At 43.5% G+C, this 12,360-nt stretch overlaps 1 protein-coding gene across 1 annotated transcript in view; it reads left to right on the top strand.

Annotated features, from left to right (window-relative positions):
• Positions 1 to 12,111, top strand: part of CDC40 (cell division cycle 40) — a 41,112-nt gene extending 29,001 nt beyond the window's left edge. Inside the window, exons 13-15 of the mRNA XM_087718651.1 lie at positions 2,080 to 2,156; positions 3,080 to 3,224; positions 9,935 to 12,111. Coding sequence (XP_087574777.1) covers positions 2,080 to 2,156; positions 3,080 to 3,224; positions 9,935 to 10,112 — 400 coding nt within the window. The 3' untranslated portion in view covers positions 10,113 to 12,111. The remainder of the gene's footprint in view (positions 1 to 2,079; positions 2,157 to 3,079; positions 3,225 to 9,934) is intronic.
• Positions 12,112 to 12,360: the final 249 nt, after the last annotated feature.

Below are 12,360 nucleotides of genomic sequence, written 5' to 3'. Positions count from 1 at the left end.
ATTCAGTCAGCAAAGAGTTTTAACTTCAAATGAAAATGTGAATCAAGGCAAATATTTGGTGACTGGATTTTCTTTGGGAGAGAGGGAGGTTTTTTTAAAATTTGGTCCTTAATTAGCTATTGACTTTAATGAAAGAGCACCACCTGCTGGTTCTTCAGTACCACTTAATGATACTAATGAGGCACCCCCCCAGCCCTGTTAAGCTGTTTCAGTAATACACAAAATGTATAAAGAATGAATGTGTTGTAGTGGCAGGTAAGTTTTTATTAGATAGTCTGAAGCTCCTGAATAACAGGCCAGATATAAATGAAAGAATAGCAAAGAATAGCAAAATACTTGGTGCTCAACAAAGTGTCTAGTGAATGCAGATAATCTGGGTTCAACTGATATGGGTGGTAAAAGAAAATAATATCTGCTGTTTCCAACATGGTTTGGATTGGTTTAAAGGTGTGCGGTATATAAAAGCCTACCGTCAAATCAAACTTTTTTATTTTATTTTTTGGGCATAATTAAAGGAAAAGATTTTTCTGTTACATATCATCCTATTTGCCTTTTTAAAAGTGCAAGTGCTTTTCTGGTTGTACTGTAGGTCAAAGCATTTGTTTTTATTTTATATGGTTCTGTGGCAAAATTACTGCAATTAATCTTTCTGAGATCATGTACATGCCAAATAATTCATCATTAATGTGCTGCACGAAAATATTATGAAGGTTAATATGGCTGTGCATTTAATATTTTCTGCATTTGCTAGTTTTCATTGTGAGATCTCTGTTGGCTATAGCAGATTCTCCAAAGAGCTTCCAGAGGATATTTAGTTAATGAAAATAAAACAGCCTTAGATGCTACAAGAAGATTCAAAAAATGAAATTTACTAAAGTCTAATAAGAAATATCTTATTCCTTTAATATACACATTGATGGCAGAAGTGTTATAAGCCATCCTTTGTAGGGAAGTTAATCCACATTTAAGACTGTTAAAATAACCACAAGATAATGTAGAACATAGGTAGCTCAGACAAATGTGTTTCGGAGTGTGTTTGTATATGTGTGTGTATCTAAACAGGTTTATATGTGTGCATTTGTACACTGTGTGTGCGTGTGTTGTTTAATTGGCTAGAATCTGTTAAATGCTCTTAATAGATGCTCTTATCTCCATATGTAGAATGTAACCTCTTAATAGCAATAGCACTTAGATTTATATATAGCACTCTCTAGGTGGTTTATAGAGTCAGCATATAAAGATTAGAGAAGGGAAATTCTTCCTAACTGTTGGTGTTTAACCTGTATCCAAAGTAACAAATATTTAGATCACAGCTGACAAACTCCCGGCTCATAGGCCAGATGCCCACGCTCGGTTTAGCGAAGTGGGTGGGGGGTCCCGATACATCACATGACGCCGCCATGACGACGTGTGTTTGACACCCCTCATCTAGATACTCTTCATTTTTGAAACTCGTACTGATTCAAACATTATCTTTACATTATCATGGTAAAAAAAAGGATAGTAAGAATTCCTGAGCTCCATATACCCAGTGTAGAAATACAGCTTTAGGGCTTAATGTCATCTTTCATGACTAATATCAGATCCAGAGTTAAGGGGAACTATATTTTCTTCTCTCCAAATCATTTTGTGTAACTGTATAAATGTTCCAAATTTACTGAGAGGGAAGGGGGAGAGGGAAGGGAGGAGAGATAACCCTTTAGAGCTCAGCCTCTTCTACATCCCATCAGTCCTAGAAAATGCTGAGTATCAAGTATTATTTCATTATTTTAATTCATACAAGCCACTTAACATTCATGGGAAATCATTCAGCTTTTATTTAGTTTTATTTTAAGGTGATCCCTGTTCATTTTGTATCTGATAGGCACTAAATAATTGAACTGTGACATTAGACATAAAAATATTTGTAGATTATAACCCAGGCATAGAAGGCAGTAATGCTAATAGTGATGTCAGGTGTAAGTAAAAGTGTACTTCAGAATTATAGGTTCATATCAGAATGCTGTAACCTACACTTCTCCTTTCATATAAAGACATTTTATTTGCAGGAGCCTTCATCCATATATTTTACTTTTGTAGGGACATTCCGGTAGATTTTAAGTACATAGCAGAACCAAGTATGCACTCAATGCCAGCAGTGACTTTATCTCCAAATGGTAAGCTTAAATTTCTATCTTATGTAGGATTTTTTTAATTTTAAAAGGTGTAATGATGTTTAGCATTTTTTATTTAACATCCAAGATTTCAGAAATAGATTATCTGGGTTTTGGAGCTGTAAATGTTGCAGGGGATAACAACAGAATAACAGAGTTGGAAGGGACCTTGTATGTCATCTAATCCACCCCCCTGCCCAAAGAGGAGACCCTACACCATTTCTGACAGATGGCAGTTCAGTCTCTTCTTGAAAGCTTCCAGTGATGAAGCTCCCACAACTTCTGAAAGCAAGCTGTTTCATTGGTTGATTGTTCTCACTATCAGAAAATTTCTCCTTATTTCAAGGGTGAATCTCTCCTTGGATCAGTTTCCATCCATTAATCCTTGTCTGGCCTTCAGGTGCTTTGGAAAATAGGTAGCCCCCCCTCCTCTCTGTGACAGCCCTTCAAGTATTTGAACACTTCTATAACATCTGACAAAAGCAAAAAAATACATTTCGAGGCAAATAGAAGCTAGCTTTCTTGGTTCGTTACTTTAAATGCTGGTAATCCTGCACTCATTATCAGACTTATTTCCATATTTCCCTTGTTTGATTTTTGCTCTGACAGCTATTTTTCTTGTATCAGTGTTGACTTTTTCCTTGTATTTCAAGTTATTCACCTTTGCTATATGGTCCGTATCTTCTTTGGATGTCAATTTGCAAGTTGAATTCTTGACAATTACACTGTATGTTAAACCAGCAATGTCAGAAATCCTAGTAAATCTAATGTTGGGATCAAGCTGGTAAAATTGCAGGGGTTTGCCCTCAGCAAACAATTTCTTAGGTATCTGTAGCTTACATTTTTATATGTTATAAGAACGTTTGATTCTTAAAATCCATGAGAAGTAGGAGATTCATGTGTGCGTTAATATTTTATCTCAACAGGAAAATGGCTTGCCTGTCAATCAATGGACAATCAGATTTTGATTTTTGGAGCTCAAAACAGATTCAGGCTAAACAAAAAGAAAATCTTCAAAGGTCATATGGTGGCAGGTTACGCTTGCCAAGTAGATTTTTCACCTGATATGAGGTATATATTCTACTGTTTCTATATACATAATATGGATTACATATTTTGTTTTTATTTTCAAGTTTGGCTCCACAGGTAGAGAGATATATTCATATAAACCTGCCATATAATTGTCAAATGTTTTCTGTATGTAGAAGTCCTTAAGATAATTGTTGATCAGAATATAATACATATTATTGGGCTACTACATATACCCTAGGGATGCGGCAGCTCAGTGGCTAAGACGCTGAGCTTGTCGATCAGAAAGGTCGACAGTTTGGCAGTTCGAAACCCTAGCCCCACATAACGGAGTGAGCTCCCATTACTTCTCCCAGCTTAGCAGTTCAAAAGCACGTAAAAAATGCAAGTAGAAAAATAGGAACCACCTTTGGTGGGAAGGTAATAGCGTTTTGTGTGCCTTTGGTGTTGAATCATGCTGGCCACATCACGGAGATGTCTTCAGACAATGCTGGCTCTTCGTCTTTGAAATGGAGATGAGCACCGCCCCCTAGAGTTGAGAACGACTAGCACATATGTGTGAGGGGAATCTTTATCTTTACATATACCCTAATTAGTGAACTTGAGATTTGGTCAAGATATTTGCGCATGCGCGAGAACGGGAATGGCCGCCGAGCTCTAACGCTCCGGCTACCGAAAAGAAACAGCGGAAAATTCCAGGCGACGAGGACCCCGAATATGACAACAGAGGGGTCCTCGCAAACGATCAGCTGTCAGGCTTCCAGGGAAGGTAACTTTCTGAGGAGGGGGCTACCTTCGGGTGGCCCCGGGACGGCGTTACCTCCCTCGGTGACTTTTCTTCCGATCAGCTGGGCGGCGGCGGTGGCGGCGTTGCGCGAGCGGCGGCGGCTTCGGCCCCGCTGCCTCAGGAGGCTGCCCCGCTGCCTTGGGAGGCTGGATCCGGACTTTGAAGTGCCTGTTTGGTTTGGAGGTTTATTTTTCTACCCTCACCGTAATCCTGGTGCCTGGCATTACGGCCCTATTGACGGCTCCCTCTTGAACAGCTGGGTGGCGGTGGTGGCGGCGTTGCATGAGCGGCGGTGGCTTTGGCCCCGCTGTCCCAAGAGGCTGCCCCGCTACCCTGGGGAGCTTGATCCGTGCCCTGATCAAAGGGTAAGGAGCTGCATGGAAGTGCCTGCTCGGTCTGGAGGACTTGGTCTTTATCCCCACCACAATTCTACTGTTTTGTATTGCGGCCCTGTTGACTGCTCTTTCTCCCCTTGGTACGACATCTCCTTTGGGTTCTACTGCTGCTTTCACTGGGCCTTGCAACGTTTTATTTACCATCTACCTTCCTGGATTGTGATCCCAGGACTGCAACAACAAACTTTTTATTGTGTTGGGTACCAGCTGCTGCTGTTGCTGCCTCAGGAGTGCCACGTCAGGCAAAACCGTCTACCAGACCATCTTGTATTGGACACCATTACCCCGGAAAGGCAGCATATGTGGTCCTCTGGCTCCCTCCAGTGGCCATTACTGGCGCTTCCTCTAGTTCTAGGCTGGTTTCATCATTTTTTCCACCTCTACCGCCTTCTTAATTACCACCTACACACTCCACTTACAATTATAGCCATAATTACATCTGCCGGGCCTCTGCACATACGAACTAACTGCATCCAGCTGGTTAATATTATCTTTTATCGTCCAAGGGAAACCATCTTAACTGCCCAGACTTTGCCTTTATTGACACTATTGATAAATCGGACTTTAACAGCTTTAACAATTTCTTCTAATCGCCTGGACTTTTTGGGACCTTCCCAAATACATAAGAGGGGACGAAGGCTACTCCCCCTTCTATATATACTCTTTTATAAGATCTACGGACGCTGCGCAAACTTTTAAATGGTATGCTGAGTGCATGGGATTGAATGTGTGAATTGGATGATCCCACTTTTTATTACCCTATGACTCTTGTATTTTATGTGTTTTAATTATCACGTGGGGACTGCTTGAGTGTATAAATGAGTGTGCTTGATTCGGAGGACCTGCCGGGAGTTGCGGGGGCTATGGGGGTGGCTGAGGGGGTTAAAGACACGGGAGAGGGTCGGGGTATTGCGGTCGTGACAGGGAGGGGCAGATACGGCGGGGACTCTAGGGCAGGCCATTACCGGGGAAGGAGGGTTCGCTACATCACAGAGATCCCTCCTTCCGGCCCTAGGAGTCCCACTCCAAGACCAGATGGTGTAAGTAATCAGGACCCTGGTCTCAGGCTGTTGTCGCTAAATGCCAGGTCTGTTGTACATAAAGCACCTCTCGTCCGGGACTTAATTTTAGACGAGAGGGCAGACCTGGCATGTATTACTGAGACCTGGCTGGGCCCAGAGGGAGGAGTCCCCCTTGTAGAACTGTGCCCAGAAGGATTTCAGGTGCTGCATCAGCCGAGAGCCCAGGGAAGGGGTGGGGGTGTGGCCGCTGTTATCCGGGAGTCGTTAGTTCCTCGTAGGGTCCCTGCTCCGGAGATTGTCGGGTGTGAGTCTTTGCTGTTAAAGTTGGACCTCAAGGGTCAAGTGGGTTTGCTGCTAACGTACCTGCCTCCCAACAGCGTTGCAGCAGCCCTCCCCTCGCTCCTCGAGTCAGTAGCCGAGCTGGCAGTTGAGTTCCCTAGGCTGATGGTCCTGGGGGACTTTAATCTGCCGACGCTCGGTGAAAACTCTGATGGGGCGCAGGAGTTCATGGCTTCCATGACAGCCATGGGCTTGACTCAAGTAATTCGAGGCCCAACCCATTCGGCGGGACACATGCTTGACCTTGTATTTCTCTCGGAGCAGTGGATGTGTGATCTTGGTCTGAGGGGGAGTGACATCGTACCCCTGTCGTGGTCAGACCATTGCCTACTGAGGCTCGACTTCCGGAGGCCAAACCCCCACTGTAGGGAGGAGGAACCGACCAGGTGGTTCCGCCCCAGGCGTCTTATGGAGCCAGTAAGGTTCCAGACAGAGCTTGGGGTTATTCCTGATACTCTCACCCACAGTCCGGTGGAGACTCTGGCTGCTGCGTGGCACTCGGCAGCGTCAGAGGCCCTCGACCGGATTGCGCCACTGCGGCCCCTCCGAGGCAGCGGATCCCGGAGACCACCTTGGTTCACCGAGGAGCTCCGGGAGATGAAGCGCCGGAGGAGATGCCTAGAGCACCGTTGGAGGTCCGATAAGTCCGCATCGAACCGAGCAATGGTAACCACCTGCACCAGGGAATATACTAGGGCACTTAGGGCAGCTAAAAGATCACATATAGCCTCCCTGGTTGCGTCCGCTGAGTCCCGTCCAGCCGCCCTGTTTAGGATAACCCGCTCCCTGTTGAACAAAAGGGAGGCGGGGGAACCCTTGCAGGGCAGAGCTGAAGAATATGCCCAATTCTTAGCGGACAAAATTGCTCGGTTTCGGACGGACTTGGACTCCACACCTGCAGTTCCAGCCGAGACTCAGAGGGACCAAGTTCAACAGCTCTGGGTTGAGTTTCAGGAGGTTACCCCCGGGGATGTGGACAAGGCCATGAGAGCTGTGAGTTCCTCCACCTGTGCTTTGGATCCGTGTCCCTCATGGCTGGTTTCTAACTGCAGTGAGGTGACACGAGGCTGGATCCAGGCGGTAGTAACCGCCTCCCTTCGGGAGGGGAACTTCCCCGCCGCACTGAAGGCGGCGGTGGTGAGACCCCTCCTGAAGAAGTCATCCCTTGATCCAGCTGTCCTTAATAACTACCGCCCGGTCTCCAACCTCCCCTTTCTGGGGAAGGTTGTTGAGAAGGTGGTGGCCTTCCAGCTCCAACGGTCCTTGGAGGAAGCAGACTATCTAGACCCCTTCCAGTCAGGCTTCAGACCCGGTTACAGCACTGAAACCGCCTTGGTCGCATTGATGGATGATCTCTGGAGAGCCAGAGATGAAGGACATCCCTCCATCCTGGTCCTCCTTGACCTCTCAGCGGCTTTCGATACCATCGACCATGGTATCCTTCTGCGAAGACTGCGGGAGGTGGGAGTGGGAGGCACCGTGTTACGGTGGTTCTCCTCCTACCTCTCGGACAGGTCGCAGTCGGTGTTAGTGGGAGGGCAGAGATCGTCCCCAAGGCCCCTAAAATATGGGGTGCCGCAGGGTTCGGTCTTATCCCCCCTACTATTTAACATTTACATGAAACCGCTGGGAGAGATCATCCGTAGGCACGGGATTAGATACCATCAATATGCGGACGATACTCAATTGTATCTGTCCGCCCCGTGCCAAATCAATGAAGCGGTTGACGTAATGGACCGGGGACTCGAAGCCGTCATGGACTGGATGAGGATTAACAAGCTTGTGCTCAACCCAGAAAAGACCGAGTGGCTGTTGTGTTTTCCTCCCAAAAATTCGGCCATTAATCCAACACTCAGGCTGGGGGGTCAAATTCTACACCCCTCAGAGAGGGTTCGCAACTTGGGAGTCCTCCTGGATCCACAGCTGTCATTCGACCATCATATAGCAGCTGTGACCAGGGGGGCATTCGCCCAGGTACGCCTGGTGCGCCAGTTGCGACCCTACCTGAACCGGGAGGCTCTCACAACAGTCACTCGGGCCCTCGTGATCTCTAGGCTGGAATACTGCAATGTGCTCTACATGGGGCTGCCCTTGAGGAACATCCGGCGACTTCAGCTAGTACAGAACGCAGCCGCGCGAGTGATCGCGGGTGCACCCCGATTCACCCGCATTACACCTATCCTCCGCGAGCTGCGCTGGCTACCTGTCGATCTCCGGATGCGCTTCAAGGTGCTATTGACCACCCATAAAGCCCTACATGGCAGTGGATCTGGATACTTGAGAGACCGCCTTCTGCCAATTACCTCCCTACGGCCTATAAGATCTCATAGGTTGGGCCTCCTCCGCATCCCATCGGCCAGCCAATGTCGGCTGGCAACCACAAGGAGGAGGGCCTTCTCAGTAGCGGCCCCGACCCTTTGGAACGAACTCCCCGTAGAGATCCGTACCCTCACCACCGTCCAGGCCTTCCGCACAGCCTTGAAGAACTGGCTCGCCCGTCAGGCCTGGGGATAAGGACCATTACCCCGCCCGAATGTTGTATGCATGTTGCGTATTATTTTATTATGTGTTGTCGTCTTAGTACTGTATTGTATTGTATTCCCCTCTCCCTGGTTTCTGTGAGCCGCCCTGAGTCCCCTCAGGGAAAAGGGCGGCCTACAAATAAAATCAATTCCAATTCCAATTCCAATTGGTCTTTGGGCTACAGCAGCTTATCAAACTGTGTACTATATGGATATCCTGCAGAATTTGGACAGCCTTTTTTGGCCCATGGGCTAATTTCAGACATTCCTGTGATGACCAAAATATCCATCTGAATTTACTATGAGAAATACAGAGGGAAAGAAGGGGGTATTTATTTATTAAATTTATACAGCCATCCACCTTAACAAATAACTTTAGGCAGCTAGTAAAACTTTCTGGCCACAGCCACTGAGGGAAAAAGCCATAGCCCTCCAGAAAGCCAGCAAGATTGGGCATCCAAATCTCAGGATGGAGCTGTTCCATAGAACAGGGAAGGTGTGACACCCCCACCCCCCCCAGCCTGAACAAGTTGGCATTGCTTGATAGACAGAATCTGGAGCATACTCAGCCTGTCAGTATACTACGGTGTGTCCAACGGTGCGTGCATTGCAGCATTCAGAATTGTAGCTGTAATTTCTAGATGCTTTCCAAGGGCAGCCCCACGTAGGCCTCATTGCAGTAATCCAAGTGGGAAGTAACCATGACATGAGTGACTGAGGGGCAGAGACTCTTGATCCAGGAATGGGCACATTTGGCACACAGGATGGATTTCTGTAGAGGCCTTCTGACCATGGCAACAAACTGTTCCTTGAATGTATCAGCTCTTTCTAGGGGCATAATACTATCCCATCCCATTAAAGATGGAAATTCAGGATAGGCTACTCTAAAACCATATCTACTCAGCCTTATTTAGGTTGAGTCGAAGCCTGATTTTCCCTATACAGTCCTTAGGAAAGACTTTAAATGGTATCACTTGGAATAGTTGGGGCGGAGATGTATAATGGCGTATCATCAGCATATGATCTACATAGACCCATAATGACAAATGACCTCATTCAGTGGCTTTATAGGAGTCAGAAGAGAGTCAAGCCTTGAGGCACAGAGCTGTTGTGTTATTCCACTCCAAGAAGGCCTTTCAAGCAGTAGTTGAAAATCCATATCAGACAAAATCCCACCAGTATGCATTTACTCGGAGGTGGTATCAGAAAGTTAAAAATACACGCCTCCCATTTTTATTATGGCTTAGAAATAAAATTGGGCATCGCAAAATCATTATGTATGATTTTGCATTCCACAGTCAGAACTACACCTGGTTTTCAGTATAATTTAAACCCTCCATACAGAGCTGAATAGATTGCTTTGTTGTGTACATTTTTGCCAAAATAGATCATCTGATGTTACGGATTAGGTGACTATCCTGCCTTTCTGTTTATTTGAGAAGACTGATTAAGTGTCCTACATTTTTGAAGCAGCTGCATTGTCGTGTTTTTCCATTTTAACAATATACATTGGGACATCAAAGCAGCTAAGAGTAGTAGAAAATCTACAGACTATAAAACTATAGGAAAGGTCTATCTGTTCTCCATTAAAATGTATGCTATTGTTCTGAATTGATTATGTTTAAAAATTATTTTGTAAATTACGTCCATGCATAATTTTTTCTTTCTTTCTTTTTTTTTGAAATAGCTATGTGACCTCAGGTGATGCAGATGGAAAGTTAAATATCTGGGACTGGAAGACAACAAAACTCTACAGTAGATTAAAAGCCCATGACAAAGTCTGCATTGGGGCAGTATGGCACCCACATGAAACATCCAAAGTGATCACTTGTGGATGGGATGGCCTCATTAAACTGTGGGACTGAAGGCTGAACTATAGACGTTTTTCTCTCTAATCAGACAATTAATATATGATACTTCAGGATCCATATGCTACAACAAATAAGGTCTGAAATAAGGACATTGATATGGCTGATTCAAGTACTTCAGTATTAGAATGTGCACCGAGCACATTGGAAAAAATCAGATATTTGAAATTTTGCCATATTGCAAATCACTGCACAAATTGACTAAATATGCTAGTCCTTCCAGCTATTAAAACAATTAAAATGGAGAGATGTTCCTACAACTTTTTTTGTGAATCTGAAGCATCACAAGCTTCACTCTGCTTTCCAAATGCACAATTTCGAAGGGAAATATTTTCACATTACCATAATATTAATGTATTAGGAAGGTTTTTCTTAACCTGTTGGGAATCATAACACAGTTGCTAAATACAATAGGATATTGTTTCCATGTATATTTTATAGCAATTGCTACCAAATTTTGGCAGGGGGATTAGATAAAAAGTGTTAGTCATATGGAAATATCTAAAGGTGTAAATAAATTGCAGCCCCAGTCTTTCAGCATAGATACAGAACCCACCCAGATGCAGAGCATCTGTCTGATTGTATCTGAGGAACCCCTTTTCATAATCCCATAGAAGAAAATGTTGTGTTTGCCGATGCATTAGTTTCAAATACATGGTCAGACATTTTATCTATATTGATCATTACTTCTTTTCTGTTTTGTTTTGTTCTGTTCTGTTCTGATTTGTATCATTTAATCCTGATAAGAAGTCAGACTATCGTTCTCATTCAAGGTTTTAAATTTTATAATACAGAAATTCAAAGAACACAGTACAAGTATATAAAATGTTTAAGAAGTACTTTACCAAATGTTATTCCAGGCATTTTATCAGAAACCCAGTCAGTCAGTGGAATTAGTGCAATGGCAGCCATTAGCGACAGATTCATGATAGTATTCCAATTACAGTCTTGTAAATAGGCTTTTTAATATGTTTATTATTTTTGTTTGTTTATTTTACAAAACATGTTTCTTTTGTGCTCAACTACTGTACAGATATCTTGATTCTTATTTTTTACAAACTTATTTTTAATAAATGCTTTATATAAAAATGCAGATTTTAACTTGGCACACCATCTGAAGCATTGTGCATTTTAAAATGTTTATTTGGTATAGATATAATTGAGGCATGAATCGGTTTTACCTGAACTTATGGTATTGGAAGCTTATGAAAGAACAACTTTTGGTAGTGCACATCTTTGGTATCAAAAGTAGAGTGTATGGCAGGTATATGTTGTTTCACATTAGACTTGTGTGCAGTGCTGCCATTCAGTAGGCAGAATGCATCTATCTAAACGATGAACTCTTCACAACTTGTCTACACATATTCTGTGTGTGTACTTTCCCAAATATCATATCTCCAAATTTGTTTTGGAGAGAAAGGATTCTTTCATTGCTTCATGTTGAGTATGGATAGAAAATAGAGCAAGTGGCATAAACTGGTTGTATGAACTATGAAAGTATCCTGATCACTGCATGTGCATTTATCTGAAAGTAACTATGTACAAGTTTCTCAAATACCATCAAATAGCATCAGGCCTACTACAGAACGATGGGTGTGGTAATAGAGTGGCTTGGGAAATAGTATTAGCTTTCTCACGAATTTCACTTTGTATTCAAAAAACACTATGAATGCTCTTGTTTTTTTACATATTTATATCAAGGAGTTAATAATTGTATTTCTTGTATAATTGATGTATCATTATTCTTCTGTCCACAAGTCAAGTTTGTATGCAAGGGAAAATATATTTAATAGTGAAAAGGGCAGAAAATAGCCAAAATTAAACTTTTACTGCAATCTGGCTCACATATAAAAATTGTTCTTAACTTGTGTCTGCTTATGCTACAAAGATAATTTACACCAGCTGGAAATGAAATTTATATAAGCATGCTGTTCTAAACTTACGGGCTTAGGTAGATGATCAGGTGCCATCTTTAATAAAAGTTCAGTTAATTCCAGCTTTCACTACAGTTGAATTAATTTATCTTAATTGGGCTCTGAGTTTCATCCCTAAGTACATGTCCTCAATAGGTTGGGGTTGGTTTTTGGGGGGAGGGGGGGTTGTGGAAGCAAAATATGTTTGGGATTATCCCAGTTGAAGAGTAAGAGCATGGTAATAGATGTGGGTTGCAAGTGTATGTTGCGCGTAAGTACCATGGGTCACTTTTTCAGAATTGCTCGACTAAGTTGTCATGGAACTTGCAGGC

The sequence above is a fragment of the Thamnophis sirtalis genome, unplaced genomic scaffold, assembly GCF_051295495.1.
Source record: "Thamnophis sirtalis isolate CommonGarterSnake01/CBP01778 unplaced genomic scaffold, rThaSir2_p1.2 scaffold_6, whole genome shotgun sequence".
Classification (NCBI taxonomy): domain Eukaryota; kingdom Metazoa; phylum Chordata; class Lepidosauria; order Squamata; family Natricidae; genus Thamnophis; species Thamnophis sirtalis.
The sequence above is the reverse complement of the archived record's forward strand: the minus strand, read 5'-3'. Positions and strand labels throughout refer to the sequence as shown.